The sequence below is a fragment of the Ostrea edulis genome, chromosome 6 (assembly GCF_947568905.1).
Source record: "Ostrea edulis chromosome 6, xbOstEdul1.1, whole genome shotgun sequence".
In the NCBI taxonomy this organism is placed as follows: domain Eukaryota; kingdom Metazoa; phylum Mollusca; class Bivalvia; order Ostreida; family Ostreidae; genus Ostrea; species Ostrea edulis.
This window is the reverse complement of record NC_079169.1, coordinates 8,768,218-8,782,742: the sequence shown is the minus strand read 5'-3', so window position 1 is coordinate 8,782,742 and position 14,525 is coordinate 8,768,218. Positions and strand designations below refer to the sequence as shown.

General features: G+C 34.7%; 1 protein-coding gene across 3 annotated transcripts in view; it reads right to left on the bottom strand.

The window, feature by feature from the left end:
• The window catches only part of LOC125683544 (nuclear pore membrane glycoprotein 210-like), a 77,985-nt gene that overhangs the window by 44,700 nt on the left and 18,760 nt on the right, over positions 1-14,525 (bottom strand). For all 3 annotated transcript variants that reach the window (XR_008796166.1, XM_056141484.1, XM_048924811.2), the window contains exons 15-16: positions 5,867-5,978; positions 5,424-5,483 (exon numbers count right to left, since the gene is read on the bottom strand). Coding sequence is in view for 2 of the 3 variants with exons in the window: in XM_056141484.1 (XP_055997459.1) it covers positions 5,424-5,483; positions 5,867-5,978 (172 nt within the window). In the remaining variant the exon portion in view is untranslated. The remainder of the gene's footprint in view (positions 1-5,423; positions 5,484-5,866; positions 5,979-14,525) is intronic.

The window sequence follows — 14,525 nt, the reverse complement described above, 5'->3', positions numbered from 1 at the left end:
CCACGTCACAAAACTTCAATACAGCCACATGTAATACAGATTACCACGTCACAAAACACAACAAATATAAACGGCACAAGAAGTGTGTGTGAAAACACTAATGCCCTCAAATGGCAGCAAAAGTCTGGTCACCGGGAATACACTTGTGAAATGTGAAGCTCTATTACTAACCATTCAAAAGTTAGGCCAAGGCTAAAGTTTTTCAAGAGTAGATCAAACTCCAAAGTCATGAGGTCAAAATATTTGGAACAAAAAAATGTCTTGTCACAAGGAATACACATGTGACATATAAAAGCCCTAGCTCTACTTGTTCAAAAGTTATGGCCAAGGTTAAAATTTTTTCTAAAGGTTAAACCCCAAGGTCAAAAGTTTGCTATTAACTAAAGAAGGTCTTGTCACAAAGAATATACAATATACGAAATATGAAATCACCATCACCATCCTTTCAAAAGTTATGGATATAAGGTTAGGGCTGTTCCAGAAATGATCAAATGGGGGGGGGGGGGGGGGGGGTCGGGCGGCAAACAATATTTTTTTGTGTGGGTGGTCGTATTTTTTCATATTTTATTTGGTCCGTGGTTGGACTGTTAATAAAATATTTATTATGGGTAGAGGGTAGTTTCTATTGTTTTTTAATTTTGTGCCACGTAGATGTTGAGTTTTCAGAATATTTTTATTGTCGCTTTTGTCGTGTTGGTTACAAAACGTCGGAGGGAAAATTGAAAACGTGCTTTCGAAATCGGAAGTAACATAGAACTATTCGAGTTGTCGCTCTTTGCAGCGCATAACTTTCCATTACGGCACTCTTCAAATTAGAGGCGTGTTTAGTAGGGTCCGTTGGGACGTGATGGTGGCGAACTCTGTTCTGTAGATTATTACAGTTTACAGTGCATCGATTTTGGGAATATTTTGAAACCAATAGGTATTCCGTTTTCTAATAAAAATAGGCAAACCTTGGTTGATTTATGTGAGGGTACATATGCGTTATATTTATCAGTCTGTGATGGTGATATAGAGGCCTCCGGGCGCGGGTTCCATTAAAAGACGAACGATTCGTGGAAAAACATATCCATACCCATTTCATGATAATAGCATCGCTTGGACTCCCAATCTTTCCAACATTCCCGTCATAGATGCCTTTGATTGTTGATGTGACATCATTCCTTCGGAACTACTGTGATACAATGTCGCACAGGCATTACCGCGTCATTGACTAATACATGTATGTTGACTTTGCCAGGCAACGAAATTAAGGGGAAATACTCGCTAAATGCGAGTTAAAAATTTAAATTGCGAGTGAAAAATCACAAGCGATTGCAACTTTTTGCGAGTGAAAAAACCCGGATCTTTTTTTTCGGATTTCCTCGGTTTATTGGCTGTACTGTGAAGTTTACAATAATTTTGTCTTGTGCGTAGAAACGCTTTACAGAATGAATATACAAGTATTGAAAAGTAAACATGGATCGAATAAATAGCTAAGGCCAAGGTCATCTCAGTCAGTGATGTCGAAGCATGCATACTTCGGGCGTCTCAGAGACGTCTGATTTAAATAGCAAGCATGTTGATCTCGTCCGTGTTTACATGAAACAACACATGAAAGTGTTAGTGTCACCACTTCACGCGGTGTCCTTCTGTACTCTATAGTCAAACGCTTAGAGTTCGCGGGGTTTTTTTTTCAACTAGAATTTTTTAGATGAAATTTCCAAAAGTTTTGAACATATAGTGTGAATTGGCGCAAACAGTCTTCAAGATTTCAAACCACATGATGTTGTAAATAGGTGGTAGATCTCTGGACAGCGAGTTCGCTGCACAAGTGTACCCTATGACCCTCACGATGCACCGATGATACTTGTATGTTGTCTGATATTCATTAAATTTTAAATGAAAGAATTCTCAATATTATTTTTATTATTGCACTTTACAGAAGATTTTAAAAGATTTTCCCTATATTTTGATATAGATACATGCTTGTTTTCTTAAATTCCTGTAAAACAGCAATCGATTGAAAAATGCTAGTAAAAGCTCAATTTTGCTAGTTGGAAAATAATCCACTAGCTAAAATTTGCTAGTTGTGAAAAAAGTTAATTTCGATCCCTGTTTGCTACCGTTTGAGCGAGGGCAGCTTCATATATGTACATATTTTGTAATGTTCATGCTTTGATCAGGTTCAATTTAAACAATATCTATTTGCAAAATACTCATTACATGAATTTTCTCCCAGGGTTTTATATTAAAAATCATTAAAACATGTATACATGAATGTGATTTAAATATTTTTATGTTATATAGTATATATACATTTTATTTCTGCTGCCTTCACTGTGACTTGCTTAAACTTTGATGCACGACCTGTTCTGAACTGTATGTTCTCAGCCTCTACTTCCTTTTTTCTACTCTCAATCTTTTCAAAGTTACTACAGTGGAACCCCGTTATTACGTTCTCCCTTTACTACGTTAGTCCGCATATTACGTTGGAATTTCAAAGCACAAAACCATTTCTTAACAAACCTATATAAAATAGACCTCATTATTACGTTGTCTTAAAATGCCGGGACTCGGTATTACGTTGTAAATATTCCGACAAAAACGTAATAAACCCCTAATTATTCAATAGTGATTCTCAAAATAATAAGCCATTCACACCTTGACTGCCTGAGGCAGTCATCACGTAAATTTCCTGGTCTGTTTGGGGATTAGAGACGCTTGACTGATCACGCTTCGATAGATCTAGCAACATCAATACAGGTGAATACCCCGTATAGAAGCCAGTGATAAACAATTAAATAATGTTTATTTAGAAATTGTACTCTATGAAATTTACTTCATTTTTCATATTTTGATAATCAAAGAAATAATTTCTCAACCACCTGCGTGTTCAGCATAGTGTGATTACCTTCGCTATTAAAACTCTATTCACGGACAGCTTTGGTACCAAACAAGAAAGACAAAATTTATCGTAGCAATGTTACAACCGCTTGGGTAACTGCTTGGACATGGGTGACTAAAGGTGTTCAATTAAAAAAATTGTTCGTTGTTTGGACATGCAGCTTGGGTGTTCGTAAATCTCGTCCATACATACACCAATCTATCGGCCGATTTGTGCACGGCATTTACCTCAGTGAATATTTTGAAATCCCTTGATGCGCACGTCATTTTAGTGCCATCATTTAGCGTTATAAATGAAATCTTTGTGCATCATTATATTTTTTTTATGTGGATTGCGCTTAAATTGTTCTCCGTGCATGTTTATCGTTGGTGAGAAGTGTCCAAGTGTTGGGTATCGTGTGCGTTTTGTGTCTATAGTTTTGTTGTTTTTTGGGTGGGATTTTTTTTATTGTGTTGTGTATTGTGTAATTAGAGAACTTAATAAAAATGATGTTTTGTTATTTTTTTAATACGAATGTTGAATACGAACTGGAACGAGTTATTGAGAGAAATTTACATGAACGCATTGTTTTAAAGTTGAACAAAATGGCGGTCCAAACGAATGCAGAAAAAGCAACGTTTATCAAAACATCCTTATGTATCCTACACCGAAATAAAGAAAAGGGATAAGAACATGAAGAATTACGGACATTAATGATAAGATGTAAATAAAACAAAGTATCATAGTCTTTTAAACAAAGAAACAGTAGAGATATATTCACACACCCCTTCACGGAGTACCAACGGATGATATACAATTTCCAAATGATATTTTTAACGGATTTAACTGGGAACGTTTATTACGTTGCCCCCGGTATTACGTTATTTTATCGTGACAAAATGGAAAACGTAATAACGGGGTTCCACTGTAATTGTATGATAAAAATGCCTAAACCTTTCAAGTTTGTAAAACTATGTTTAAACAGCACTGTCTTTGAACACAAAACGCATTTCAATATGTCATGAAAATTTAAAAATAAATCGATAAATTCAACTATTTGGCATGTATATGCCCCCCCCCCCCCCCCCCCCTTGCGAACCTATCTAATTAGAAAAATGAAATTCATATGATAATCCCCTTGTAGCAATGGTATGTTCTAAAAGAGAAAATTAGAACAAGTTTTATAATATTGTACATAATCCTAGTTGTAACACAGTGAAGAAATATTTCAGCATTCACATATAATCATTGAATAAAATTGCAACATCATTGATTTCAGCCCCTCTCCTGGAATGCTGTTGTTGTGAGGATACATTAATTAAGATCAATTTACAAAACTAGAATTAAGGATTTTTCAGTCGTTAATTTATTTAGCAAGTGGCATGGGGTTGGTTATCATGAGGGGGGGGGGGGGGGGGGGGGGTTGTTGTTGTTGTTGTTGTTGTCATCGTGGTTTGCATTACCAGACATGTTAAAAGGAAATGGATTGAAGCACTTGTTATTTTTAGTCACGGGGAAAAAAACCAAAGATTTTAAAAAAATGTTTTCAATCCAATCGATTTTTTGTAATTTTTTAAATATCACTAATTCAGTACCTGTGGTCCCTCACGTATTCTAACAGTTTTTAAGAAGTTAGTCTCCCCCTTTTTTTTTTTGGTTAGAATAATAAATTGCTATTGAGAATTTAGTATGCAAAGTGAAGATAACGAACAGTGATCAATCTCATAACTCCTACAAGCAATACAAAATAGATAGTTGGGCAAACACAGACCCCTGGACACACCAGAGGTGGGATCAGGTGCCTAGGTATTTTAATGTTCACGTAATAATAATGTCCCGGTAGTATGACTTTTAACAAGTACGTATTTAGATCCGCCACTGTCTGCCTTATTATGACGTACAATGTACGTCAAAACGTAGACATGACGTCACGCATCATCTTAGCCTGCCTTTCATAAACATTGCACTCCGTTAAACATTTCGCCTAATGGTGCACTAAATTTTGGAGCTAGGAGGCCACAAGTTTAGGATGATATTCTGCTTAAGTTCACAATCATATTCCAAGGTGTGACTTGGCGAGATCTCAGTCATTTTTGACAAGGGACTTCTGGGATTGGTGTTGAAAAATTTTCCTTGTTAGAGGTTAAGATTTAGCTCGGATTATTTCCCGCGCTTTAGTCATTAGAGCTCGCAGTACGAGCCTGCGCTTGCTACTAGAATGTTTGTCCCGAAAACATCGCGTGATTTGTACTGTTTTCATTTTTTGAAATATTTTTGTGGTGGGTCTGGTTAAGTTTTTTTTTAATTAGATGGGTCATTGTAAAATGAGTTATATTAATTTGATGGGTCATGGGGCAATTTCTTATTTTTTTTTTATGGGTGCTTGGTATATACAAAAGGTGCCTCCCTACCCCCCATGTATTTATTTCTGGAATAGCCCTTAAAGATTTTGCAAATAAATAGATGGACAGACTAAAAACTACATGTGCATGTCCCTAATTCTCCCATTGCAGGGGGGCATAAAAATTATCAATGAATATAACTATAAAAGACTTACGATTATTTCCAAGAATTTTCACCTTCTGGACCTTCGTGATAGCAGAATTTGTACTGGTTACTAAGAGAAGAGAAACATTTGCTTTATATGAAATTATTTAAAGGATGTAAATGAGATATAAAGGATTGTACAAAAAAAATACTCTCCTGTTAATATATCTGCTATTCTAGACATTCTAAAAATACATACACTGTACATGTACTTATTTGTATTTAGTAAACTTATTTTCACGACATTCATATTTCAGCACATTTGGCGCTGAATGGAGAGAGCTTACACTAAAATTATCTACAGTGCATTTATCCATTATCGTAGAATATATCAAATAGTGACCGAGTCTTGATATAGCAAATTGTACATCAGCTTTCATTGCAGTACATTCTAGATACACTAGAACCACAACACATACAGCATAGTGTCCCTAGCTGAACTCGTAAACTTACAGTCCTGGAAGTATTTGAGCGAATCGATGATCCAGGGCTGAGGGCCACCCTTAAATATCAGTTCCTTCCTGGACCCCACAGCGACGACTGCTTCCTTTTCTGGGTCAACAGGCTACAAAAGTAGAATATGAACGATAACTGTCAACGGGCTACAAAAGTAGAATATGAACGATAACTGTCAACGGGCTACAAAAGTAGAATATGAACGATAACTGTCAACGGGCTACAAAAGTAGAATATGAACTATAACTGTCAACGGGCTACAAAAGTAGAATATGAACGATAACTGTCAACGGGCTACAAAAGTAGAATATGAACGATAACTGTCAACGGGCTACAAAAGTAGAATATGAACTATAACTGTCAACAGGCTACAAAAGTAGAATATGAACGATAACTGTCAACAGGCTACAAAAGTAGAATATGAACGATAACTGTCAACAGGCTACAAAAGTAGAATATGAACGATAACTGTCAACAGGCTACAAAAGTAGAATATGAACGATAACTGTCAACAGGCTACAAAAGTACTGTCAACAGGCTACAAAAGTAGAATATGAACGATAACTGTCAACAGGCTACAAAAGTAGAATATGAACGATAACTGTCAACAGGCTACAAAAAGTAGAATATGAACTATAACTGTCAACGGGCTACAAAATAGAATATGAACGATAACTGTCAATGCCCACAAATACAGTAAAAAAAATGTCTATAGCTTAAAATGAATTCATCCATACAGCTATTAAGTGATTTTCATTCCCTCTAGTTTAAGAACATGCGACTTTAGTGGATATTATGAATTACATTTATAATCAATCTAAATTGTTTGTCCCCAGCACTTCACTATAAATGTGTTTTAATGTACATAATAAGAAATATACATGTATTAATTAGCATTTTTAAAAAAAAACTTGTTTTCAATATACATGTACATTCAATATATTTAAAAATAATGACTGTATGCATCTCTCTCTTTTTCTTTATTCTCTCTCTCATTTTCTCAGAAAAATGTATACATATACCTTTGGTGGCTTATTATAAACATTTTGTACAAGTTAATTTTTTATATATATATATATATATATATATATACACACACACACACACATGTAATTATGTCAATAGTCGGAAATACAGAAAACATACTATAGTAACATCAATTCTCCGAAATACACAACTTGCAGTGTAACTTGGGCAATATTCTAAAATCAAAACCATAAAATTTTCGAACAAGAAAATTTACTGAAGATCCTTAAATCTCATTAATATGTCTTAATTTTGATATAGACAATCAATTTTGATATACAGGAGGCCCATACACCATGCTTTTACAAAAGTCTACTAAGAGTCTACTTTGCACAGTACCGTAATTTCACAAATTCAAGTCCTACTGTTTTTGATATGAATTTTTTTAAACAAAATATTCCCATCATCTTCATATGTAGAACTTTGGACCTTAGGCCTTTTTTTTAAATTGAGTTGGTTTACAGATCCACCGTACAGATTTTTTGGGATGTTGGAAAAAAAATAAAATGGTTTTTCACTCCTTTTTATATTTCCGACGCTGTAATTTTTCCTTTTCACAAAAAAAAAAAGAAAGAAAGAAAGAAAAGAAAATAGATTCCGCTGGACTGGATAATTGGAGACAGATGCCTCCGTCGAAATCTCAGGACAGTAAGTATTCATGTGTCATGTGTGGAATATCAGTCAACTTCAGCCGGTGCTAACAATTATTCTGCACCTTAGTAACAATGCTTTTCGCTTCCAATAAGTTATCTGTTTATGAAACTAACTTCTAATTTGCATTAGTAATGCATTGCATACCATCCCAAAATAAAAACAAACACTTGTTTTCAGATGGCATCCTTGACGTACGTTGGGTTGCACTAATCACCTAAACAAGTATAACCCTACCTGACCTTACCAGGCATACAATTTGCCGATACACTTTCAAATTCTCATTAGGGCTATTTCAGCAAAAAACGTATGGAGGGAGGAGGGATGGCAGCTGATATTTTTTTGGATGGGTGGAAGTGATTTGGGAAAATTTATTTGTATGGGTGGTTGTCTTCCAGGTTAAATAAAAAACATGGGTGCCTGTGAATTATGATAATAAAGTGCACCGCCACGGCACATGATACGCCCGTCACATATTGTTAACATGAACATATCACCATGAAGAGATAGGTATGCATGGAACCAAATGTCATCCTTCCTTTAAGAATCTTACCCACTTTATGGTCTCATGTGACATTGCTTCAAATATTGATAATGTAAGCTTAATGATTTTTAAAAGGATATAAAAACATTTTCCCAAATGTTTTCAATGAAATGATTAAAGTGCAAGATAGCCCTTTATCCAAGCAAACAACTTACAATAAATGGGAGTACTCAAAAAGGTTGATTTATTCAACATATCAAAAAATACATATATCAGTATCTGCCTTTGTCAAATCTTCAAGTATAAAAGTAAAATATGCATGGTGATGTCAATATAAACTAGTTCTAATTGTAACGGGGACCGTTACATATGTTCCCCAAACCTCCCCCAAATAAAATGTGATGTCCTTGTGAATCTATAGCAAAAAATCATTTTATTTTAGCCTTTAATTACATGTAGTACGTTTAATATGGTCATTTCAGTACCAAGAAATGAAAGAAAGCGTTGCACGTGCATACACGCGCACGCGTGTATGATTCCGAATTTTTGTTGATGTCGTTCAACAGGCATTTGTATCATATACCCACAGTATGAATTTCATAACGTTTCCACCAAATATAAGGAAGTTATAGCGATTTTAAAATCGTCCAATCAGAATTCAGCACACGTGCATGCACGTGCTGAGCAGTAATTTTAACCACAGCAATTTGTAAGGAGTACCAAGACACATCTACACCCCTAATATCAATAGAATTTGATGAAAAACAAAAACGTTATCGTTCTTTAAATATTGAACATTTGAAAAACGTAGCACGCGCATGCGCGTTGGAATTTTTTGTTACACCAATATATAGATACACATATTGTCTACGTATGCTGTGAATATCATCTTATTCGCTTCATAAATAAGATAGTTACAGACGTTTTAGTACTATCCAATCAAAATGAAGCGCACGTGCATGCGCGTGCAAATTGGTAATTTTGACCATGCAAATCAGTTAAGGGTCTCAATATCTACCTATGATATGAATATCAAGCCATTTCAATGAACAACAAAAAAGTTAGACTGACTCCAAAGTTAGTGTACAAATTTTGCAATGCACGTGCACACGCATGCGTGCGCGTGCAGACAAAATAAATATCATTTTTCATATCTACAGATGATATACTACCATCCTATTGAGGTTTCATATCAATCCCTTTAATATTCTGATTTTCCATTTTTTGTACCAAAATTGCAGTGCACGTGCGCACGCGTGCATGCACGTGCAGACAAAATGACTATCACTATGCACATCTACAAACGCTATACTATCATCCTGGAAAGTTTCATATCGATCCCTTTTGTAGTTTCTGAGAACACTACCGGACAAAAAAGTATCGGAGAAAAAGAATAATAATAATAACTAGACACGATCTCGTTGCGAGCAACGAGTAGGTCTTCCGTCCGATTTGTTGATGCACTCGGAGTTAAAAAAAAGAAAAGAAAGACAAATGAGTCCCAATTTAGTTTCCGACTTTAAGACACTTTAGATATAATCAATTTTTCATATCATAAGCTTCTGAAGCAAAGTTGCGGTGAAATTCGTTTGAAATTCGACTCTCCAGGCGAGCCATAAGGCCCGCGGGCCTATTTCTTGATGTCATTTGTTAGCCCTCTATAGACTCAACAACTTTAGTTCTATATGTCTTTACAAAATATTAACCTGTAAAAAGTTATTGAGATCGACCGATATGGACAAAAAATCGACTCTACAGGCGAGCCATTAGGACCATAGGCCTATTTCTTGATATCAATCGATAGATCTCGATAAACTGAACAACTTTTGTTCAATATGTCCTTACAAAATATTTACCAGTTACAAGTTTTTGAAATCGACTGATATCGACAAAAATCGACTCTACAGGCGAGCCATGAGGCCCACAGACCCATTTTTTGATATTGATCGATAGGTTATGACACATTGAACAACTTTTGTTCAATAATGCTTTTCAAAAAATATGTCGTTTTAAAGATATGAGGCGTCAAATATTTACGATTTTGGCCCTTAAAATCTCTAATTACGTAACATATGACCTACTTTTTGATTTGATAAGATCAAGCTCGTTGAGATGAACATTTCCGCTTCTACAACTTATTATAAAATATTAATAGTTTCTGAGATATTCTCAAAAACATTTGGACCCTTCTGAACCCCTAATTTAAAGGGCCAGCCCGTTTTGCTTGATATCGTAAGAAAGGCCTTGTCATTTTAAACATTTTTTGCTCAACAAGTATTTAGAAATTCTTTACCGTTCTCGAGTTATCTCTACAAGAAATATTTAGGGGCCAAACTGTAGCTCCCTAACGGGGCCACATAGGGAAAAAACGAAATGTACATATTGTTTAGATTATCATTCTGAACAACTTTTGTTCAATAATGCTTTTCAAAATATTTGTCGTTTTCAAGATATGAGGCGTCAATTATTTATGATTTTGGCCCTTAAAATCCCTTATTACGTAACATATGACCTACTTTTTGATTTGATAAGAACAAACTCGTTTAGATGAACATTTCCGCTTCAATGACTTATTACAAAATATTAATAGTTTCTGAGATATTCTCATAAACCTTTGGACCCTTCTGGGCCCCTAATTTAAAGGGTCAGCCCCTTTTGCTTGATATCGTAAGAAAGGTCATGACATTTCAAACATTTTTTGTTCAACAAGTATTTAGAAATTCTTTACCGTTCTGGAGTTATTTCTAGAAGTAATTTTTAGGGGCCAAACTGTAGCTCCCTAACGGGGCCACATAGGGTAAAAACGAAATATGCATATTGTTCAGATCATCATTCTGAACAACTTTTGTTCTTTATTGCTTTTCAAAATATTTGTCGTTTTCGAGATACAAGGGGTAAAAAATTTATGGTTTTGGCCCTTAAAATCCCTTATTACGTAACATATGACCTAAATTTTTATATGAATAGATTTGGATTGTTGAGATGAACATTTTTTGTTCTTTGACTTATACCAAAATATTAACGATTTTTGAGATATTTGATCTAGACTTTGAGCCCTTCTAGATCCCTAATTTAAGGGGCTAGCCCCTAAATCTTGATATTTTCGAAAAGATCTCGTAAATGTGCACAACTTTTGTTCTACATGTCTTAACAAAATATTTGCAAGAAAAAAGATATTGGAGATCAAAGGTCAAAAATCGCCGAAATCGGCGAAAAATTTTGGCATCCATTTTTTCAGGTCCAGGCGAGCGTTTAGGCAAATCGCCTCCGGTAAAATCGAATCCCCCACAAATCTTCTAAAATGTTTACTCTATCTTGTGTAGAAATTTCAAGACTCTAGCTTCAAAACTAACGGAGGAGATGTGTGGACAACAAGGCCCTTCAAAAAGTCACTAAAAGAGAGATAACTCCTGACCGGAAGTGACGTCAAGCACGGAATTTTGCAAGCAAAGTCTTGTCACCAAAAGACATCTTTCCTGAAAATTTAGTGAAAATCGATCGAGAAATGGCTGAGAAAAACGCGTGTACTACCAAGGAAAATAATAATAATAATAATAATAATAATAATGAAGAAGAAGAACGCGAACAATAATAGTAAGGTCTTCCGCAGGAGACGGAAGACCTTAATAACTAGAAACTCATTACTAGTAATGAGTAGGTCTTCCGTTTGTTCACTTCCGGTAAAGAGTTTTCTGATCCTACAAAAACCATTCAAATATATCAGAGAATGTACTTTAACAATAAATGAGAAGTGTATTATCGAATTTTTTACTCTTTTTTTGTAAAATCCGGTGACGACCGGAAGTACTATTCAGATGTGTTTTCCTATAAATGACAGCGACTCTTTACTGTGTATATTCCCTGAAAATTTCACGTCTCTATCTGAAAGAGTTCTCAACAAAAAGAAGTAGACTAAAGAAAGAGAAAGTAGTAGGTTACTACCGACCGGAAGTCAATTTTGAAAAACAAAATCATCAAAACTTTAGAAGTTGATACTTTTTATTAAGACATGTGAAAATCATATGAAAGACTTCAAATATAAGCGAGATTTATGGGGAGAAAGAGACAAAAAGAAAAAAGGTATTTTATGAAGAAACCGGAAGTAGTTGTTTTGACTACCGACAGACTCAATATTCTTTTGACACTTTGAAAGAGAGTTAATAAACTAGTATAGGTTTCAATTTGAAAGAAAAAGTTTGAAATTTGCGATTCCTTCAATCACTTCCGGTGACAACAGGAAGTGACGGTTCAACCCCCTACTGCACGCTTATAAACGGAGCTTGATTATCCCTGAATATTTGATGAACCTATATTTTACCTTTTCCAAGAAAAATGCTGGACAAAATTCCTTTTGAGAGACAGAATATCGGCCATATTTTTCGACCGGAAGTGAATTTTGTAAAAACAAAAATAATTATAGCAAGGTCATTTCATAAGACATTATTCCTGAAAATTTCAAGAAAATATATCCATCCATCTCTGAGAAATCACTCGAAGAAATAGGAAAATCGACATTTTTTAAAACACTTCCGGTATAGACCGGAAGTGACGGACGAAAAAATTGAATGTATGTGTACAATGGACTAATGTTAGTTAATCAACTCGACAAGTTTCAAGCGTCTATCTATATTCATTATTGAGAAACTGAAAAAACAAGGCTTCAATATATCCACCCCATATCTCACGACCGGAAGTGAATTTTACAACAATATTTAAGTATACTCTAGACATGTATAGTGTCTATAACATATGTAAAATTCAAATCATTAACTTGTTTTATGACCGAGATTTATGGCACTGAAAAATGAGAGAATGAATAGTCTTTCTTTGATATAACCGGAAGTTGGAGATTCAACTTCCGGTGGGGTCAACATTTTTTGATAATTAGAACGAGACCTAGTAAACCGATATAGGTTTCAATTTGAAAGAAAAAAGTTTTGAAATTGATGATTAATTTAATCACTTCCGTTGACGACCGGAAGTGACGGCCGACATTCTTAACCCCCTACTGCACGCCTACAAAGTAAGATCTATTAACTCTGAAAATTTGATGACTGTATCTTTAACCGTTTCCGAGAAAAACGCTGTACAACGAAAACAGCTAATAAGCCGTATTTGCCGACCGGAAGTGAATTTTACAAAAATATTTGACGTTACTCTAGACATTTATAGTGACTATAATATATGTAAAACTCAACTCATTAATTGGTTTCATGACCAAGATTTATGGCACTGAAAAATGAGAGAATTAATAGTCTTTCTTTGATATAACCGGAAGTTGGAGATTCAACTTCCGGTGGGATCAACATTTTTTGAGAATTAGAACTAGACCTAGTAAAACGATATAGGTTTCAATTTGAAAGAAAAAAGTTTGAAATTGATGATTTATTTAATCACTTCCGGTGACGACCGGAAGTGACGGCGACAAAAAATATTACGTGCATGCACCATAGAGAAGATAGATCTGTCATCCCTGAAAGTTTCATTCGATTATCTTTTGTGGTTTTCAAGTTTACCCCCGGACAAAGTTTCTTTCAAAAACCGGAAAATCGGACGTATCTGACGAACGGAAGTGAATTTTGAAAAAATGAAAAAAATGCCTCGAGGTACCATCGTTGTCTATAACCTGTGAAAGTTTCAGAAAAATCCATCCAACGGTTTAGGAGACGAAAGGGAAAAAAAAAAAATAATAATAATAATAATAATAATAAACAGTAGAATCACTAGAAGGTCTTCCGTTGGAAACGGAAGACCTTAATAAGAAACAGAGTAAAAACAATATGTTCCCAAACTTTGTTTGGGGAACATAATAAATATAGATTAAAAACGGTTATTTCAAACACTGGTGCATCTCCTATGGTGTAGTTATAAATTAGAAAAAAATAATACATCATATATTTCTCAACTGGTTGTGTTAGACTTGAGAGATGCACATCTGCAGCTTTGCTCATTGTATTTTAAGGAATGAAGAACAATGCACAGCGTAATAAAACATCAAACATTAGTCATTATGTTTATTCTTAGACTGTAAAACTGTCATCTTAGTGAGACATGACAATCTGCACCTTGTTGTTGAGATATAAAATAAAAATATATTTTACAATATCATATTAATTCTTAAACTTTATACCAAATTAACTTTCAAAGTAATGGCTACCAATTAGAACTGTTCTAAAATTTGACAGATCAATTAAAAGGCCAGATTCCTCTGCCCAATTCCCGATTGCAAGAGATATAGATAGCACCTCCTTGATCAGATTGCTGTAACAGAAATCTTCTAAACTCATTAATTAATCTGTAATTTGACAAAATGCAATTTTTCTGTTAGCAAAATGCCTCCTGAATTGCTTGATAATTACACCCATGGGACAAGGGAAATTTCTCCTTACTGACACAAAAGAAATAATTTGTTTCTTATATACTGCTGTATAGTACAGTGTATATAATGAAGAATGTGTAGTTTCTTGAATTAACATTTTTTAATATGGTTATTGC